The 18,075-nt window shown below is 45.9% G+C and overlaps 2 protein-coding genes across 4 annotated transcripts; one reads left to right on the top strand and one right to left on the bottom strand.

The window, feature by feature from the left end:
* Positions 1 to 2,020: 2,020 nt before the first annotated feature.
* psip1a (PC4 and SFRS1 interacting protein 1a) lies at positions 2,021 to 12,638 on the top strand. 3 transcript variants are annotated; one of them, XM_064334644.1, is made up of 17 exons: positions 2,021 to 2,248; positions 3,000 to 3,087; positions 3,373 to 3,449; positions 3,691 to 3,829; positions 4,334 to 4,429; positions 5,236 to 5,307; positions 6,805 to 6,861; positions 7,372 to 7,435; positions 7,923 to 8,028; positions 8,400 to 8,604; positions 8,806 to 8,918; positions 9,277 to 9,332; positions 9,469 to 9,539; positions 9,853 to 9,954; positions 10,370 to 10,565; positions 11,472 to 11,562; positions 11,710 to 12,638. In XM_064334644.1, the coding sequence occupies exons 2-17, from the start codon at positions 3,016 to 3,018 to the stop codon at positions 11,738 to 11,740; spliced, it is 1,548 nt and encodes a 515-aa protein (XP_064190714.1). In that variant the 5' UTR covers positions 2,021 to 2,248; positions 3,000 to 3,015; the 3' UTR covers positions 11,741 to 12,638. The 3 variants fall into 3 exon arrangements, with proteins under 3 accessions (XP_064190714.1, XP_064190715.1, XP_064190716.1); XM_064334645.1 differs by lacking the exon at positions 2,021 to 2,248 and adding an exon at positions 2,276 to 2,543; XM_064334646.1 differs by lacking the exons at positions 2,021 to 2,248; positions 5,236 to 5,307.
* On the bottom strand, positions 12,487 to 17,899 carry snapc3 (small nuclear RNA activating complex, polypeptide 3). The gene is made up of 9 exons (XM_064334647.1): positions 17,572 to 17,899; positions 17,161 to 17,244; positions 16,537 to 16,618; positions 16,202 to 16,306; positions 15,581 to 15,730; positions 15,110 to 15,192; positions 14,246 to 14,404; positions 13,695 to 13,802; positions 12,487 to 13,569 (listed from the first exon to the last, which is right to left on the bottom strand). The coding sequence occupies exons 1-9, from the start codon at positions 17,814 to 17,816 to the stop codon at positions 13,422 to 13,424; spliced, it is 1,164 nt and encodes a 387-aa protein (XP_064190717.1). The 5' UTR covers positions 17,817 to 17,899; the 3' UTR covers positions 12,487 to 13,421.
* Positions 17,900 to 18,075: the final 176 nt, after the last annotated feature.

Below are 18,075 nucleotides of genomic sequence, written 5' to 3'. Positions count from 1 at the left end.
ATTTGAGAGTTTCTGAGGGGAGAAAGTTTCCAAGGTACAGGCATAATAAAATTAACAAAAAAAAAGTTATCTCTTCATGTACAACAAAACACATTTTTATGCATTGTTTACCACATTACCAGATGCATGTACTCAAGGAGTGGACAAGTAGGTCCGTTTCCATTACTGCACATCATTGCAAATTTACACTTAACTAACACAAAAATTCCAGAGAAGACCATCCTGGAGGTTCTGTCCCCTGACCCCACATCAAAAAATTTGTCCTGCAAGAAACACAAACTCGGTGCCCGAAGGATCCACAACCGAGAGTGCCCTGAACCTACAGGCCCAGCAGAACAGCTCCCAAAGAGCACAATCTTCCGGAAACGATTACATTACATTACATTACAGGCATTTGGCAGACGCTCTTATCCAGAGCGACGTACAGCAAAGTGTATAACCATAACCAGGAACAAGTATGACGAAACCCCTAGAGAGAAGTACCGGTCCAAGTGCAGGGAACAACCGCACAGTTCAACTTGGACCCTGAAGGTTAAACTGATTAACACTAACAACGAGAACGGCAACAACGCAGTCTATGGAAAAAATACAAGTAGTCGTTAAGACAGTTAATGCACCTAAGTCACCTACGAAACAGCTGCCTAGTTACAACCCTAAGCTTACAGTCAATTAAGGCGAGGACGACATAAATCAGCTTTTATAACTCAGCGAACTCATCGGTGGGCGGTATCCGTTTCTGGATTTCATTTATTTTAACTTTTTTTTCCCCCTTGGATTTCATCATGGGCCTAATTATGGGAACTCTTCATAAAAGGATGTTTTGCCATTCATTCTAAGCCTTTGGCAAACGACAGAGAGGTCCGAAACGTAAGTAATTTTAATCATAAAAGTTGCATGCACAGCAATAGAGACAGAGTTTTTGTTTTGGTTTTGTATTTCATTTATTAAATTAGCCCAATCATTCAGTAATTGATATTTCAATTACATTTCCTTACAAGTTCATGAATGACATCTGAAGACCGTTTTCATTAAACTTATTGTGGACATAACTACGATTAAATCAGCCTAAATGTATGCAGCTCATTTGCTCCTTTGTTCAGTGTAATTAGTGACAAAAAAAACCTGCATACACATCGGCTCTGGAGGAATGGAATTGCCCACGCCTGAACTAACTGCACCCTATCCTCTGCACACTAAGGGTAATTATGTGAGAAGTTCTCCTCACCGGACCCCTGATATTTAGGTGGATCAATTAATTAATCAATAAACATTTAACGTGGAGAAGAGCAGAAACTTCCATGACTCCAGAATCCTAAGATGGTGCAATTATGTAAATAATTCATTTATTTTTAAGTTTATATTTAACTTATACGTTACCAGGACATCCCACTGAGATATAGCATATATAAATTAAATTGAGATTTAGACATATAAAATCGCATTAAGGTATATAATTATAAATCCCATTGATTTATCAACGACACATTTGCTCATTTTATACTAAATATGTATCTACAGTATTAATTCCACAATTCACACTACACTGAATGATCCTGTACTTTTCACAAATGCAAGCCTCGTGTTCATTATCATTCAATATAATCATAAAATAATAATTTCTTTATCTACCTATATTTTTCGAAATTGGAATTTAATTATCTCGCATTTAAATAGCCTACTGAGCATCAGTGCGATCATCTTCACCTTTTATTCCTAGAAATGACATCGGGTTTATCATTTCCTGGTTCATGGCTCTGAAAACGGGAAAGAAGCGAGTACAACACCGAGGCCGTTTTAACGTCATACAGTCTGAAACGCTGAAATTGCGGCGTACAGACAATATTTACAATTGTTCACAAAGTTTCAAAGACGGGTTGTTGCATCCCTCATTTCAAAACTCCGTCTGCATTCATCATTAACCATTTAAAGAACCCAGCTATTCTGTTTTGTTTTGCGCATTTGACTTAACCTTACGGTCCTGAACCAAAATGAGGTGTAAATATTTCAATAAAGTTCTCTTTCGTTTCAAAAGTTATACCTCGGTGTTACTTCAGGTCTGAAGAAGACTTTAAGTAATATAGTAATATTAGTTTGACGCTTAATACAGCGGCACAAGTCTTACAAAACAAATCAGTTTCGGTTATTTAGAAATCGTCCCCCCCATTCGGAACAATCATAGAGCAGTCCGTCGCTTAGCTGCGCGGGAGTACAGGGACTTGGTTTGCAGTGTGTGCTTCTGTCGATTGGGGTAAGCATAGAAGCTTTTCACTAATGCTAATCTTGAAAATGCCATTGTGATCGTAGACACGTGGATCTGTAATACATGTTTCTTTCTCTGACATATTCTACGTTTAGCCTCTCAAGCTAGAATGCATATTTTGTGGGGAGGACTTGGGTCGTTTATGTCACCGGAAAATACAAGCTAGCTAACGTTACGTAGCTAGCAAGGGTAGGATAAGCATCTATTTATTTACCTTCGAGGACCTGCTCAATGTTAACCAGGTGGACGACCTGAAATGGAATATTCGTTGCTGTACGCTACAGTAAGCATTTGTAGTGCACGCTTCGCTTGTTTGTGTGGATGGTTGGTAAATGTGACCGGGATCGGGGGGAGGGGGGGTCAGCTCGTGGACACTCACCTCCCTGCAGAGCGCAGTGCAGCGGGGAGAACACTGCTGCTGCTGCCGCCGCTGCCGCGGGGGGGCTGAACTCGTCTTGGGCGGCACGGGCCCACGTGCACGCTCTCGCTCTTTGCATTCAACCGTAGTCTATGCATTCAACAAACTTTTTTCCAATAAATAAAAAAACTTAAAACATTTGTTTCTGTTGCGTGCATTCGAAAGTTTGTTTTATCACTATTTTAGAGGGGATGGGTTGGTTGACAGTATTATTATAATAATAATACAATAATAATATAACAACATCAATAATAATAATTATTATTATTATTATTATTAATAATATTGATAATATTGTCTTGTTTCCTGTCACACTATTAGAATCACCAACTCCAAAATGACTCGAGATTTCAAACCTGGAGACTTGATTTTCGCCAAGATGAAAGGATATCCCCACTGGCCAGCCAGGGTAAGCGCACGCATTCTCCTTTACTGAAGCTGACTACTATCGAGACCGAACCTGTAAGAGTCTTCTGTGTTTTTGTTTTTCTTGTTTGTAATTGAGAACTCAGTGCAGTCCCGTTTATAACGTTCACGTTTAGCGGGCCTGTCATGCTTTGAGTGACACCATCTCTTATGTAAACCGTGCATGTGTGAGTACAGGTACATAGATGTGGATGTATGTAGTGCTGTAACCACTGCCTGCCTGTCGGTGTGTACGTGTCTAATGTTCTGATAATGTTCCTTATTTCAGATTGATGAAGTTCCTGACGGTGCTGTGAAACCCTCCAACATAAAGTTTCCCATTTTCTTCTTTGGTACTCATGAGACGTAAGTAGAATTAGAAATTTTCAGCCTTCGTTGTTTTCTCAGATTAACTGCATTTAGTTTTCTTGGTGTGTCACTGTGCAAAGTAACCCCCCCAAGTCTAAAATGGTGGATTTGGGGGTTACTTTGCATAATTAACGATTAATGCGGTTCTTCAGAAAATGTGAATGAACACCAGCCCTGAGAGGAACATTTAATGGGGTAAAATGTTTTTATTTATAAATATCTTTTTTTTTGCATTTAGTGCATTCTTGGGACCCAAAGACATATTTCCTTACTTGCCGAACAAGGAAAAATACGGAAAACCGAACAAAAGGAAGGGATTTAACGAAGGCCTGTGGGAGATAGAGAATAATCCGAAGGTGGAGCTGACGGGACAGAAGGTACGTCGCTGCGTCGCCGTGGTGACACAAGTTTGATCATATTTGCAAGATCATGTTCACAAGAACAGTTTGCTGTTCAGCAGGTGCCCACTATACCAAGGGCCAGTAGTGCTCAAGCTGAAAGCCCATTGCTGCATTTTTTTTTAATGGTAATTGTCATATTTATGGTCCAATTTTTATTACTCTTTATGATAATATTATATTATATTTAGGGTGCCAAAAACATGCAGGTCGTGCACATCCAGCACTGACACACTGACCTCAGTACCAGCACTGACACACTGACCTCAGTACCGGCACTGACACACTGACCTCAGTACCGGCACTGACACGCTCTCCTCAGTACCGGCACTGACACACTGACCTCAGTACCGGCACTGACACACTCTCCTCAGTACCAGCACTGACACACTGACCTCAGTGCCAGCACTGACCCACTCTCCTCAGTACCAGCACTGACACATTGACCTCAGTGTCAGCACTGACACACTGCACGCTTTGCAGATGAGGCCCGTTGGCATGGCGACGGACAGCGGCCCAGAGCAGGAGGAGGAAGAAGGGAAGACGCCAGACAAGAGAAGAAAGTCCTCGTCTGCTAAAGTAAGAGAGGGGGGTCGAGGGCGGAGGTGTGAACTGAAGAGGAAGGAGCCGGGCGCAGGGCTCAGGGTTGCCATGTTCTACAGCTGATTCGCTGGTCTCTGACGTGGCTTCCTGTGTCGTCAGGGTCGTGTTTTGGTGGCCGCACCGAAACGTGTAATCTGGGTGCGAGCATTTCTCACCATTTGCAAAATAATAAAGCATTTTCTCCTGTGCAGTTGTTGGACGGATATAATGTATATTGAGGTTAGGTGGAGCTTGGTTGACTGACATTTTTTTTTTCATTTATCTCAACCAATGATTGTGATAATACCGTTTTTTGCAGTATAGATTCACACCCAGAGGGCAAGACATGAGAACTTTGTTCCAGATCGTGCTGGAAGATATGCCTGTTGCCTGCAGATGGGTGTTCAGAGATCATAATAGCATTTTGGCTCAGGAGCGCTGTTTAACGCAGAAACCCGTGTGCAGCAGCCTGTCCTGTCCTGTCCGGTGCCTAGCCTAGGCCATCCGGTGCCAGTATGTCGCATCCGGTACTATCTCCTGCCAACCTGTGCCAACTGGTGCAAGCCTGTGCCGACCCGTGGTAGCTTGTGCCACTTGGCGCTAGCCTGTGGCAACCTGTGCTATCCGGTGCTAGGCTGTGCCAACCTGTGGTAGCCTGTGCCATTTGGTGCTAGCCTGTGCCAACCAGTGCTATCCGGTGCTGGCCTGTGCCAAACCTGTGCTGAGGGGCAGCAGATACCAGGGGCGGAGCCTCTTTAACTGTGTGCCCCGCGCACCTGTGTGTTTGGTCACTCTCGGTCCAGGTGGGCGGCAGTGAGGAGGAGCAGGAGGCGGAGTCCGGGGTCATAGATGCACCTCTGACCCCAACCGAGGATGTAGGTACACTGCATGGGCCCCCAACCCCCCCCGCCCCCCGCCCGGTCACTGCGGGGAGACATTTCATGACGGGACGTTAGGGGATGTGTTTCTGATTGTTTTCGGATGTTTTGGGATTTTATTTTAGTTTCATTTTTTTTGGGATGATGTTCTCGGTGCGTCAGTGTGGGGACACGGTGGCTAAGCATGCTTTTTAGCCCTTGGCGGTGGGTAAGCTGTCGCTAAGGCGACGGTCTCTGTTTTTCTGCATCTCAAGCTGTCTCAATCACAATTTCCTTCGCCAAATTCAGAGTACCTCTGTAGTGATCGGTACCTTGTGCAGTCAGAAAGGGGCAACATCCCAGCAGGATGTCATACGGAGTGTTAAATGTGTTATCAGACACAGCACTGAACTCTTTGTGCAAAAGTCCTGTCTGACCTTAAATGTAGCCCATTCAGTGTAAACATTGTTAACGGTCATTGGTCTGTGTACAGGCGTGACAGAGTTCTGCGGGTATGTGGATATCTTTATTAATTGCCAAAACAAAATGTGTGTAGATGTGATGTGTTTTTATTTTTGGGGGGATTTTTCAGTTGAATTTTCCCAATCCCTACAGACTGAGGATTTATCTGTTGCTTTATAATTGGTCCTGGTGAGCTCTGAAGCGCATTTATTCACAAGTCCGCTGAACTCTTTCATCTCTGTGTGAATGAGTGTTTTTTTCCGTTCTGACTGGTGTGCATGCTGACGACTGCGAGAATATCTGGGGTTTTCATCATCTGTGTTAAGAGACTGCACTTCGCATTTAATAATGATTGCGGCTGTGTGTATATTTGTAAAAAGTGGTCTGATGCAGGTTTTCGTGGTCTCTGTCAGCGAATGAATCCTTGCAGCTGGTACTAGAGAAATGAATTCCAGAGCGGATGTCTCTGTGTGCACTCAAGCAAGGATAAGTTATGGGCTTACAAGAAGCGTTTTACTCTGGCTTCCATCAGTGTTTAACTGATTTACACTCAGATACTTAACCTGGTATATCAGTGTTTATATCTGCGATCATTACATCATGAATTACAGGCATTAGCAGACCTCTATCCAGACGTACATTTTTAATAGCTTACATTGTATCATTATACAGCTGATTTTACTGAAGCATGCATAGTACTGCCAGTACAACGCTGTCCTACGAATCACCGCGCCCTTTGGTACAAGTCAGTCCTTACCACTGTGAACTGTATCAAACCACTAGAAAAGCCTAGTAAAGGGGAGTGTGTCCTCATCCTCACCTTGCATGCTGTCTTGTTTGGGATGGATTACGGGGATGGCATTTTTTTTTTTTTGACTGAAATGTTTATTGAACATGAATGGATTTACTGTTGCCATCAGTCCAGTAGGTGGCGGTAAAGTATCATCAAACAGGTGATGAGTCGGTTCCAAAATGTAGCCCTGTTAACCCTTTGACTCATTGCTTTTTTATGCTGCTGTAAGAGCACTTGTGTTTTTTTTTTTTAACGTTTAGGCTCAGAAAGGTACCACTGACACTCCACCAAAACCCAAACGGGGAAGGAAGAAAAAGGTCAGTTTCATCCGTCAGTCACACACACACACACACACACACACATACACACACACACACCTTGCGTTTACATTACGTCATTCAGAGGTGCTCTTATTCAGAGCAACTGGCACAGATTACATTTTAAAGTACGGCATGTTCATACAGCTGCATATTTTACTGAAGCACTTCAGGTTAAGTACTTTGCCGAAGGATACAATGTTAGCACCCCAGCTGGGAATCAAACCCATGACCTTTGACTCATGAACTCACAACCGTCGCAAGCCCAATTCCTGAGCTGTTGTATTGTACTGCTACCCCGTATGTGCACATGTGAATCATGCGTGTACATCTGCAGCACTGTGCGTGTACATGTCTCCGTGCACACGCATGTGCCGGTGTGCAGGCACACACACACACTTGAATGTTATGTAAGGTGAAAAATAAGGCTCTCTGGACACTCATGGTTGGTTTTGCTCAGACTACGCTTTGGTGAATTTGTGAAAAATGTTTTTTTTTTTTTTTTTTCAGAGCGAAGTGGAACAGGATTCAGAAAAAGACGACGAGGCCACCAGCCCTACGTCTAGCCCTGCAGGTAAAATGGAAACGCCCCGTGTCCAGTGTGTGTGTGTTTGTGTGCTTACCCCGTGTCCAGTGTGTGTGTGTTTGTGTGCTTACCCCGTGTCCAGTGTGTGTGTGTTTGTGTGCTTACCCCGTGTCCAGTGTGTGTATGTTTGTGTGCTTACCCCGTGTCCAGTGTGTGTATGTTTATGTGCTTGCCCCGTGTCCAGTGTGTGCGTGTTTGTGTGCTTACATCTGACGAAGCGTGTATGTGTTGGTATGATGTTGTGAGTGTGTGTGAGTGCAGTATTAAAGACTGTATGTGTGCGTGTGCATGAGTGTGTGCACGCATTTGTGTGTCTGTGCGCCTGCATGTACGCAATATTGTCTGTGTTTGTGCGTGTGCGCAGTATTAGTGTATGTCTTTGCACGCAGTATTGAAGTGTGTGTGTGTGCGTATGTGTATATTGAAGTGTGCGTGTGTATTAATGTGTGTGTGTGTGTGTGTAACTCTTTTTTAGGTGGCGAGGCCACTCCTAAACGTCGTGGCAGGAAGCCCAAGGCGGAGAAGATGCTGTTTCTGCAGCAGCAGGCGTCGCAGGACCTGCGCAGCTCCAGCAGTGAAATGTACTCTTCCTCACGCGTCCGCATGCGCAGACGCACACACGCAGAGGGTGTCTGCGCAGTAGGGTACAGAGTCAGAGAGAGGAGTATACGTGCAGGGGTGTAAAAGCTTGCAGGCAGGCGGTGTATGTACAGTTAGTCTGTGCAGTAGTGTGTACATTGATGCAGACGGTTCATAAACATCTGTGGGAAGCGGTGAGCTGCCTGTTTTGCACAGAACCAGAGCTTACACGTTCTCTTATTCTGGAACCTTCTACTGGAACCACAGCTTGCTCAACCGGCTATGGTGTGTGTTTGGTGTGTGTTTGTGCATGTGTGCGTGCTTGTGTGTGTGTGTGTGTGTGTGTGTGTGTATGTGTACGTCCTGATTTCAGGGATGTGGTGGAGATGGACAGAAAGCGGAAGAGGGGAACGGAGGACAAGAGCCGGGGCCAGAAAGCGGAGGAGGAGAAGAAGAGCGATGGCAGGAGGAGGAGAGAGGAGGAGCAGCTGAAGGAGCAGGAGGGGAAGGAGGAGCCCGAGGGGAAGCGCAGGAGGAACGGCCGAGAGGAGAGCGCGTCCGACACCGAGGATGAGGAGGTGCGTGGCGAAGGGGACGCAAAGTAAACGCTTCAACTCAGCGGAAACGCTGGGGGTTTAGCTAGAGAGAGCTTTACTCGTCGACCCTGCATTTGAACATTTTGTCTAAATCGTTTTAATGAAGTGGGTGCCTTTCTTGTGTGTGTGTGTTTCGGTAAGAGAGGCCCGGTCTGTGACCTGCACGCGCTTCTTTTAACACAGAAAAGCAAGAGCGCGCCCGGCAGGCGACGCAACGCGGCCAAGCCCCAGCAGGTCTCCATGGAGACGGAACGAGAGGACAGGCGACGCAAACAGGAGGACGGCAAGACCGCCGAGTGAGTCAGTGTGCCGCTGGCCTCCCGACGCGCAGCAGTGTGTTAAACGCTAAACTGTGTTGGGCACGTCGCCGTGTCGAGGGCTCAGCGTGTTAATCTGTAGCTGATGAATAACTGAAATGTTCCTTAGTCCTCTAAGGTGTGCGATCACAGGCATTTGATTGGAACGTTCTTAGCTGAGCATTCTGATGCTGATGTCACAATCACTGCTGGTGATTGAAAGCACTGCAGTTCTAGAACACTGACAGGCAATGGAAGTGAATGCTGCAAAAATATGGATAACTGCAGTGAATTGCAGATTATTGAAAGGTGTGTTCTAGTGTGGAATGAAAGGAGTATGTTCCTCTCCCTCCTCCAGGCAGAACAAAGAGGATGGAAAGAAAGTAGAAGACAGGAAAGGAGAGAAGAAAAAGGGTGAGTGTGTGCTCTGACCCCTGCTGGGTTGAGTGGCTTTGCATTTTAGGGCGATCAGTGCTCAGTCTGTACTTCAGGCTTTCTTATGTCCTGGCTGATTTTCGGTTATTGAAGTTTGTTTTCCCCGCATATTCAGATTTGTCCACAGAGTCCAGACTGCAGCGATTACATGGAGAGATCAAAGTTTCTCTGAAGATCGACAACCCTGTAAGTGAGACACAGAACCTGCTCTTTGATTGAAGATTACATTTTTTTGTATGGAATTATTTATATTATTCATATATTTGTATAGATTGTCTATCAAAGGTCAGTGATACTTGTATTCATGTTACTGAGATTGTACTGGAGGAAAAAATAATGTTTTCTATCGCTAATGTTTAGGAAATGAGAGAACGCAAAAGGAGTGAAATTTGGGAAATAGCTGCGACTCTTGAGAGCCAATGGCTTGTCAGCAGGGCTAGGGGATTGTGGGTAGAATAAAGGGCTGCGAGTATACAATGACACACTTCTCTCTAAACAGGATGTGAAGAAGTGTCTGGCGGCTCTGGACGAGTTGGGCACGCTCCAGGTCTCCACTCAGCACCTGCAGAAACACAGCGAGCTCATCGCCACCCTCAAAAAGGTATGGCAGACCCCGCCCGCATCGTCCAATAATGCCACAGCAAAGAAAGTGTTAAGACAGTAAATATTGGACAGGTGGGCGGGGTTTGAGGCTGTTGTATCAGACAGGTGGGCGGGGTTTGAGTGTGTTGTAACAGACAGGTGGGCGGGGTTTCAGTCAGGTGGGCAGGGTTTGAGTGTGTTGTAACAGACAGGTGGGCGGGGTTCGAGGCTGTTTTAGCAGACAGGTGGGTGGGGTTTGAGTGTGTTGTAACAGACAGGTGGGCGGGGTTTCAGACAGGTGGGCGGGGTTTGAGTGTGTTGTATCAGACAGGTGGGCGGGGTTTGAGGGTGTTGTATCAGACAGGTGGGCGGGGTTTGAGTGTGTTGTATCAGACAGGTGGGCGGGGTTTGAGGCTGTTGTCTGCGTTTGGCAGATCCGCAGGTTTAAGGCCTGCCAGGACGTGATGGACAAGGCCACCATGCTGTACAATAAGTTCAAGACCATGTTCCTGGTGGGGGAGGGCGACTCCGTCATCAGCACCGTCCTCAACAAGTCCCTGGCGGAGCAGCGGCTGCACGAGGAGGCCAAGCGCGGTGCGCTGAAGAAGGCCGAGCAGGAGCAGAACGCAGGTGAGCAACACCGCACCTGGACATTTACACACCTGAGCAACTACACACCTGCATCACTACACACCTGGGCCACTATACACTTGTATCGCTATGCACCTGTATGACTACACACCTGGGTCACAACGCACCTGGACCACTACACACCTGTATCACTATGCACCTGGGGCACTACGCACCTGTATGGCTGCACACCTGGATCACTGCACACCAAGGAACTATGCACGTGCATTGCTATACTCCATCACCCACAATGCACTCCTCTTACTACAGAACTCCATCAGTACATCACTAGTGTATGAAAGCTTGGAGGCAGAGAAATATTAGTCTCATTTACTGTGAATGTGTTGAGTGGCTGAGTAATATTGTTCGGTATTGGTGACTGTGTTAGGCTGTAGGCTGTGGAGCGTGTGACTGCGTTGGTCGGTGTTAGATTGCGTTAGACCGTACGTAGGCTGCGGTGTGGAACAGGGTGTCAGCAGGCATCGGCTGGAACGGTGGTTTCGCAGTGCGTTAGGGTGAAGCGCTAGATTCTACTGCCTTTGTGTTCGATGCAAAGTCGGCGAATCACAGGAACCTCGGCGGTTGTCCGCCCCATGCTGACGAACTCCGAGAGGATATTTCCAGAAATCGTGCTGGAGAACAGAAGGGCGTGTTGTTTGGAAATTAGCTTTGGCTAAACGGGTGTGGCCAGAGCATTAGGTGCTGTCATCTCTCTGGTGTCAGTGTTCACTGTGCTTGTCCCTTTCAAATAAAAAAGGGAGGGGGGGGTTCATCATTTTGCGAAGGACTTTTGTAAATCAGTTGATCAATTATAGCGTGTGCGCAAACTATTTGTGATTTTATTAGTTATGACTCCTGCTTATTTGTAGTTCAGAATAAATTTGTGTGTGTGTGTGTGTGTTGCAGATAAGACTGTAAACGGGGACAGCAGCTCTGAGGAGAAGCAGGACAGCCGAGAGAAACCTGCAGAGGACGCCGCAGCGCTGGAGCTAAACAGGTGAGACAGGGTGGGGCTCAGGTGAGATGGGGGTGGAGCTAAACGGATGAGACAGGGTGGTGTGGGGCGGGACTCAGGTGAGACAGGTGGAGAATGTGTCACAGTGCCTCCTGTATTCTCAGATGTTTGTTGCCTTGGTGATTTCAGTGTTCCTAAGGCCCAGGAGGAGTCTGCCTGAAGCTGAAGCCACACACACAGCCCTGGAAATGAAGTCAAAGAGCCTTACTGAACCAAGTTACCCCACACCAAAACCCCCCCTGTGCAATCCGAGGAGAAGCCCCCCCCCCCCACCGTCTGTCTCTGGATACCAGCCACCTGTAGGGCCTGCTGTGATTTGGTCTGTGTTTTAGATTTTTAAGTGTTAATGAGTGTCTCTCCGTCACGATCATTTCAACCGAAGTGCTCCCCCATCGTCCCCCCGCCTCCGTCGTCTCGGCCCTCGCACACATCTGCTTCTGTTGCCCGCCATTTTAATTTTCCCGCCTTTTTTTTTTTAACCGCGCAGCCGCCATTTCTGTATTTCTCTGTAATGAAGGATCCGCGGCAGCTTGCAAGGCTGTACGGTGGCGAACGCGGTCTACGGTCTGTCGCTAGGACACGCTTTCCGCCAGCGTTTTTTAAACATTCCCGTGTGTACGCCCCTCTGCTCACGCCTTCGCATCCCGCAACACCTCGCGCATAACGCAGCTTTTCGCCCAGTTCCGGAAGTAGACTTGTAGACTGTGTGGCTCGTCCCGAGTACTCGTGCTTCAAGTAGCCGAAGAGGAGTTGTGTCTGAAAACATTTGCACACTCGTGGTCCATCTCCTTTCTTTAGTATAGATTGTACATATTTCTTAAATCCGTCATTTCAGAGCAGTTGTACTGCCAAAGGAAGAGTTACTGAATAGTGTGCCAAGGTTTTATTTTGCCAACTTACTGTATGTTGTTCTGTTGTTTTTTTTTTTTTTTTTTTTTTAAACGTCTGCCAGTTTAAAAGTTGCCCATTTTTCTGACTCATCACTGTAAATAAGAGTATTTTTGTGTGTGAATCTGTTTTTTTCCTCCATTAATAAAAGCAGTAACCTTCATCCATAACACACCGTGGTCGTCTTCACTCCTGTTAGGTGCTCCAATATACTTTATTAAGTGGCCTTTATCGGTTCCTGAAAGTTGAATGTGTACTGGAAACACCAGGACATGCTATCCCAGCTAGCGCAAAACACTCACTGCCATGTAGTGGCAATGGCTATAACATTGACAAAACATTCCAGTAACACTGAGAGAACATTCTCTGTTAGCTGGGAGCCTCATCAACCAATGCGGATACAAAAAGTGTCAGTTGATTATCCAGTAACATCTGCAGTTTCTACGTAAATTTCCTAAATCCAAAAACACACGATGGGAATGCGAAAAGTCGGTTTCAGAATTCTCCGAAACAAAGTTATTAATCTGCCTGACAAATTACATCTGATGCAAAAGTTTAATATTGAAAAAAGTTTAATTTAATAAAAAAATACTCAAAAATACTGTTCAGAATCATACACTCAAAGTTTTTACGGAAAATGGAACTGCCAAAATAAGTATAGTCTAAGCAAAACTCAAGACCCCAAACGTGTGAATTTTAACACTGTGAAAAGGTGCTGGGTAAAGCAAAACTGGCCGTGCTCCTCTTCCAGTCGGCTTGTTGGTGGATCTTGAGAGATCAACACAATCTTTGACCAAACCACCATTGTTACCGTGGAAATCCTCTCAGCATTGGTAACTGCGTTGGCCTTCCCTCTCATCAGCCCGGGAGAAGCACGTGCAAAGTAGCATTCGTGCGCTGGCGCCAGGTAACCATAGCGACATTCAGTAGCCAGGTGAGGGTGGGGGGGGGGCTCAGTTGAAGGCGCCGGGGTCCACGTACGGGAAGGCCTGGAAGTCCCCCAGCTTTTTCCCCTCGGGGTCGTAGTGAAGCATCCGGAAGCAGATGTCGCAGAACAGGCAGGGGTCTGTCGGCGCGAAGCTGTCGTTGGTGGTCATCCACCTGGCAAACACAGAAAGGCGTCCATTCCAACGGCTCGTACTCCAGGAAAAGGGAAACGTGTCCTCGCTGCCATGGAGACGCTGCGCGCGGGTGTGTGTGCGGAGGCGCGGCGGGGCGATCGTTACCTGCTGATGTACAGGTTGCAGACCGCACACCTTCGGCTGATCATCCTGTGCTTGTAGGTGAGGAGGGGGTAGAGCTTCAGGTCCAGGCAGTCGTCCCGGTGTGCCAGTCTGGGGGGGGGGGACAGGTAGATGCTCGATTACACAGCTGTGCACAGACACAAGAAACATCAGCAGCACAACCCACGACGCAGACAAACGACAACACAGCCACTCGCACAGCCCATAGGGGCAGGTTCAAATGTTGCTCTGGGAAGGCTGCACAGGAGAGACGGGTTTAACCTTTTGAAGAGCAGGTTTTTTGGAATGATATATTTCAAAATACATATTTCAGAGTTTTGAAACTTTGCATTCAGTTACATCAGCATTAGAATGTTCCGTTAAGAACATTCTAATCACATACTTGTGATTAGAATGTTCAGTTGAAAACATTCTGATTGCATGTGTGACCTCACGCCTTAAAGGGTTAAGTGGGCCGGGTTCCCGCAGGTTACTGCCCCTGACCTCACGCACGGTGTGCGGGAGACGCTGAGAAGCGGTGAACTCCAGCTGACCTGATATCTGTGATGAGGACCACGTGCTCACAGTCGCCCTGGTGGCAGTACAGGTAGGGGTATCCGACTTTGAGCTTCAGGTCCCGGAACGTCGTCTCCTCCATCTTTGCAGTCTGGAACGTGGGCATATCGTGAGACTCTGCCCATTCCCGAACTGTCCTGGGAAAAACACAGACACACACAAATCCTTCATAAATACTGAACCACGCAGCTCTGAACGCAACAACTTGGCCAGCTATGCCCTTGTTTTATTTTTGTCGCGGGCAGTGGTCTTGGTTTAGATGCATAATTAGAGAATGCTTTCATCAGATCGATTTCATCTGCCTTGTGACTCGCGGTTTGACATTTTGCAGCCAATCCCTGAGAGCAGTGATGAAAGCTAATTGTTCAGCTCCTCTGCCTGCACCTGGCATCAAACCGAGGGAGGGGCGTAGCCAACGCACGGCGTAGCCAACGACATGTTCCGGTGCTTTCCGCAGCCTCGTCATCCAGGCTCCACAAGGTCATGCGCTGGGAGCCACAGCCCATACGCTACGCTTGCAACTAGCCGGTTCATTTAAGGCGAGTCTTATGCCTTCAGCTCTGTGGCGTACTGAGTGGACATAGCAGGTCCTGCACCTACAAAGACTAGGGGAACTACCTGGCCCAGGAGGAAGTGACCTCATAGTCACAGGGAACCACCTGACCCAGCAGGAAATGACCTCACAGTCACAGGTTATGACAGAGTGGCAGTATCTTCCACACTTACAGTACGCACGGCTAACAGAGGGGTCAGTACCCCCACAGGTTCTAAGGCCTGCAGGAAATGACATCATAGTCACAGACTATGAGTGGCAGTTTTTCCTGCACACAAGTAGGACTTACTGGCTCAGATCTTTGCACTCTGGGTATCGCATGTCATTGTAAAAAATTCCTTCCAGGAAGAGGAAGGCAGACTTGAAGAGATCCTGAAAAAAAAAAAAAGAATTCTAAATAAATAATACGTCATAACAATTATCTATCAAATGCTTCAACCTAAATTTGATAATAATAGCTTTTATAAGCTAACATATTACTGAAAAGTAGGAAAAAAGTTTCCAAAATTCCCAAGCTCATTTTCCCGTGGAAAGTTTCAAGAAAGTTTCTGGGAATTTACCGGAATTTTTCCAACCCTTTGCAATCCTACTGCCTAGTCAGGTTATTTACCATTTAGGTGTAAAGTATTGACCATTACTACTATTACTGAGTTTTAAGACATGTTATGCACCATAATATAGTTAAAACGATGAGCCAAGATATCATACATTGTTTTTGTCCTTAAACGTGCGAGTTTGAGGATGTGCGAGGGGGCCGCACCTTGCTGATGAACTCGGGCGCCATGTCCGGCGTGTCGCTGAACTCCCCGCACACCTGCAGGTCGCTCAGACAGCAGATGGCGTCCCGCAGGTCCGTCAGCTTCTGAGACCCCAGCACCTGGAGGTTCTGGCGCGCCTTGAAATGCTTAAACTGAGACGGCGTGCTCACCGTCGGTCAAAGAGCATCGGCGTTCGTCACACGCAGACATTCGCTCACCTACCGATCATCGTTTCTGACGTCCTTATCCTTAAGTCAAATCATTGCATAATGTACTTTTGGTAAAAGATTAAAGGCATTGCTGGATTAATCGATTACCCCATCCTCACGGTGGAGCGAGTTTATCAGGGAGATTGTGCCCTTCAGATAACAGACCCTGGTGTAATTCAAATTAATTTACAACCGTTTGAAATTTAGACGGAATGACCGTGTCGGTGGGAATGACTTGCAGTTCCCACACTGAAATCATACACTTTTGAAGTAACCATGAAAATCTTTGGTCATACACGGTGAGGATGCCAAAATGTAAAACCACAAAACTACTGAAGCTGCAATAAATAGCCTCTTCTGTCCCGGGGTTCCACGAGCAGTGGCAGGGGTTTATGGGTAGGCGCAGTGATTCACCCTCTCAGTTATGACTGGGAACAGGACGTTGACGCTCAGGATGATCTCCCCCTCCGGCAGCAGGTCCTCCGGATCTACAGGTTTTTTACCTATCGCCAGATTCTCCTACGGAGAGAGACGGAGGGAAGGAATGAGAAAGGGAAGGAGGGAAAAGAGGAGAGTGAGTGAGAGGGAGTGCAACACTAACCTACTGTTTACAAAGTAGAACTAGGAAATAGCTATATGCACATGCGTGCGCACGCACACACACACACACATACACACAACCCAGTACAGCTCACAAGTCCACAGGCATGAGGCTGAGATTGCTTTGATCAGCAGTGAAATAAACTCACCAGCTCAGCTGCATAAAGATCTTGCCTGCAGGTTTGAGCTCGAATGAGGGTCTCCCTATAATCTTGCCTTCGTTTCCTCATCCTTTAAAACCAGGAAAGGGACAAATAACAGCTGCCACAACAAATGTCTTATTTCTTGAAGGCTTTACAGTGTTTCATGCAGTATTGTCTTTGTAGTTTGTATCAATAAACATATGCATATACTTTCAGTGCTTAACAAGGCATACACTCTTTTTTCTGTTTGAGAGCTGCATGTATTTTAATCCAAAGACCAAAATCTTTTTTAAGTGTACGTCTTTTTTAAAAATGTATTTATAAAAACAAAACACTGATAAATCTAATTTGAAAAGTTGAAAGAATCCACCCAGAAAAGCAAGCACACGTGGCTCTGAACAGACAGAAACGGATCAGAGAAAGAACTAGAAAAGCTATTTGTAGATAAATTCTTGCAACATGACAAAATAATTCAGGGCTTGAAATCAATCAGAGACACAGATATTTCGCGATGATAAGGTTTTTAGAGGAGGTAACACAAAAAGCTCAGTGCATGACCGCAAATAACTTTGCACGGACTTTTCTCACATACAGCAATAAGCATTTTCCGATACATCTAAGCGTGTTTACCGTAAGGTCATCAGCCCAGGGTCTGCGGGCACCACATCTGTATCCGGAGGCTGATTTTCGGGGTGACATCTTAATGTATCGAGGCTGTAGAAAACGCATACTATTGTCAATTTCATACGATGACAGTTTGAACAGAGCTAGGATAACCCTCTATAGACATGTCCAGGACCAGAGTTAATCAATATAATCCTTTATAAAGATACAGTACTGGCCACCTATGTTTTTATTTTTACTTTAGGTAGAGAACAATTCTGTTAATCTGAGTATTTAATGAATTACACAAATAAGCACAAGATCAATTAATTATTCCGTTCCAGTCACCAGGGGACTACGTGGGGAAAACGAATCTTAGATTAGCAAATGCGCAAATTGGTATTGGAGTAAACAGAATTATCAGCGTTTCACACGAACCTGCAGATAACTTTGAGCTCTTCGACTGTTCCTGGAGGGATTCCGATATCTGCAGCAAATTCTTCATCCGTTTCCTGGTGTACATCTCGGATAGAGTAATACTTAGGATTCAGAGTTTGTTTCCACAAATTTTCAAAGGTACCTACGTGAAATGGCTTGGTGTTTATATCTATGTACTCATACGTAGGTATATCATCATTAGCGTTGGCAGAAGTTGAACATCCTGCAGCGCTGGATGCCGCCATGTTTTTCGTTTGAGAAGTAGTAAACTGACGTCCGAAAACAAATGGGCATATGGGAACTACGGTGGCTCGACGAGACCATGATTAAACATTTCTTGTGTTCGGTATTTCAAGATCGTAACTTCCAAAGATTCTCATCTCAAAATGGTTATTTATGAAGGCTTTTTGAATAAATTGCTTTCCGCATCATCACATCCATTTTATTTTGTAAAATTCATTTTATTTGTATAGTAATTTTAACAGAGAACTTTCACAAAGACGC

The sequence above is a fragment of the Anguilla rostrata genome, chromosome 5 (assembly GCF_018555375.3).
Source record: "Anguilla rostrata isolate EN2019 chromosome 5, ASM1855537v3, whole genome shotgun sequence".
Lineage (NCBI taxonomy): Eukaryota > Metazoa > Chordata > Actinopteri > Anguilliformes > Anguillidae > Anguilla > Anguilla rostrata.
This window is presented reverse-complemented; position numbering and strand designations above follow the sequence as displayed.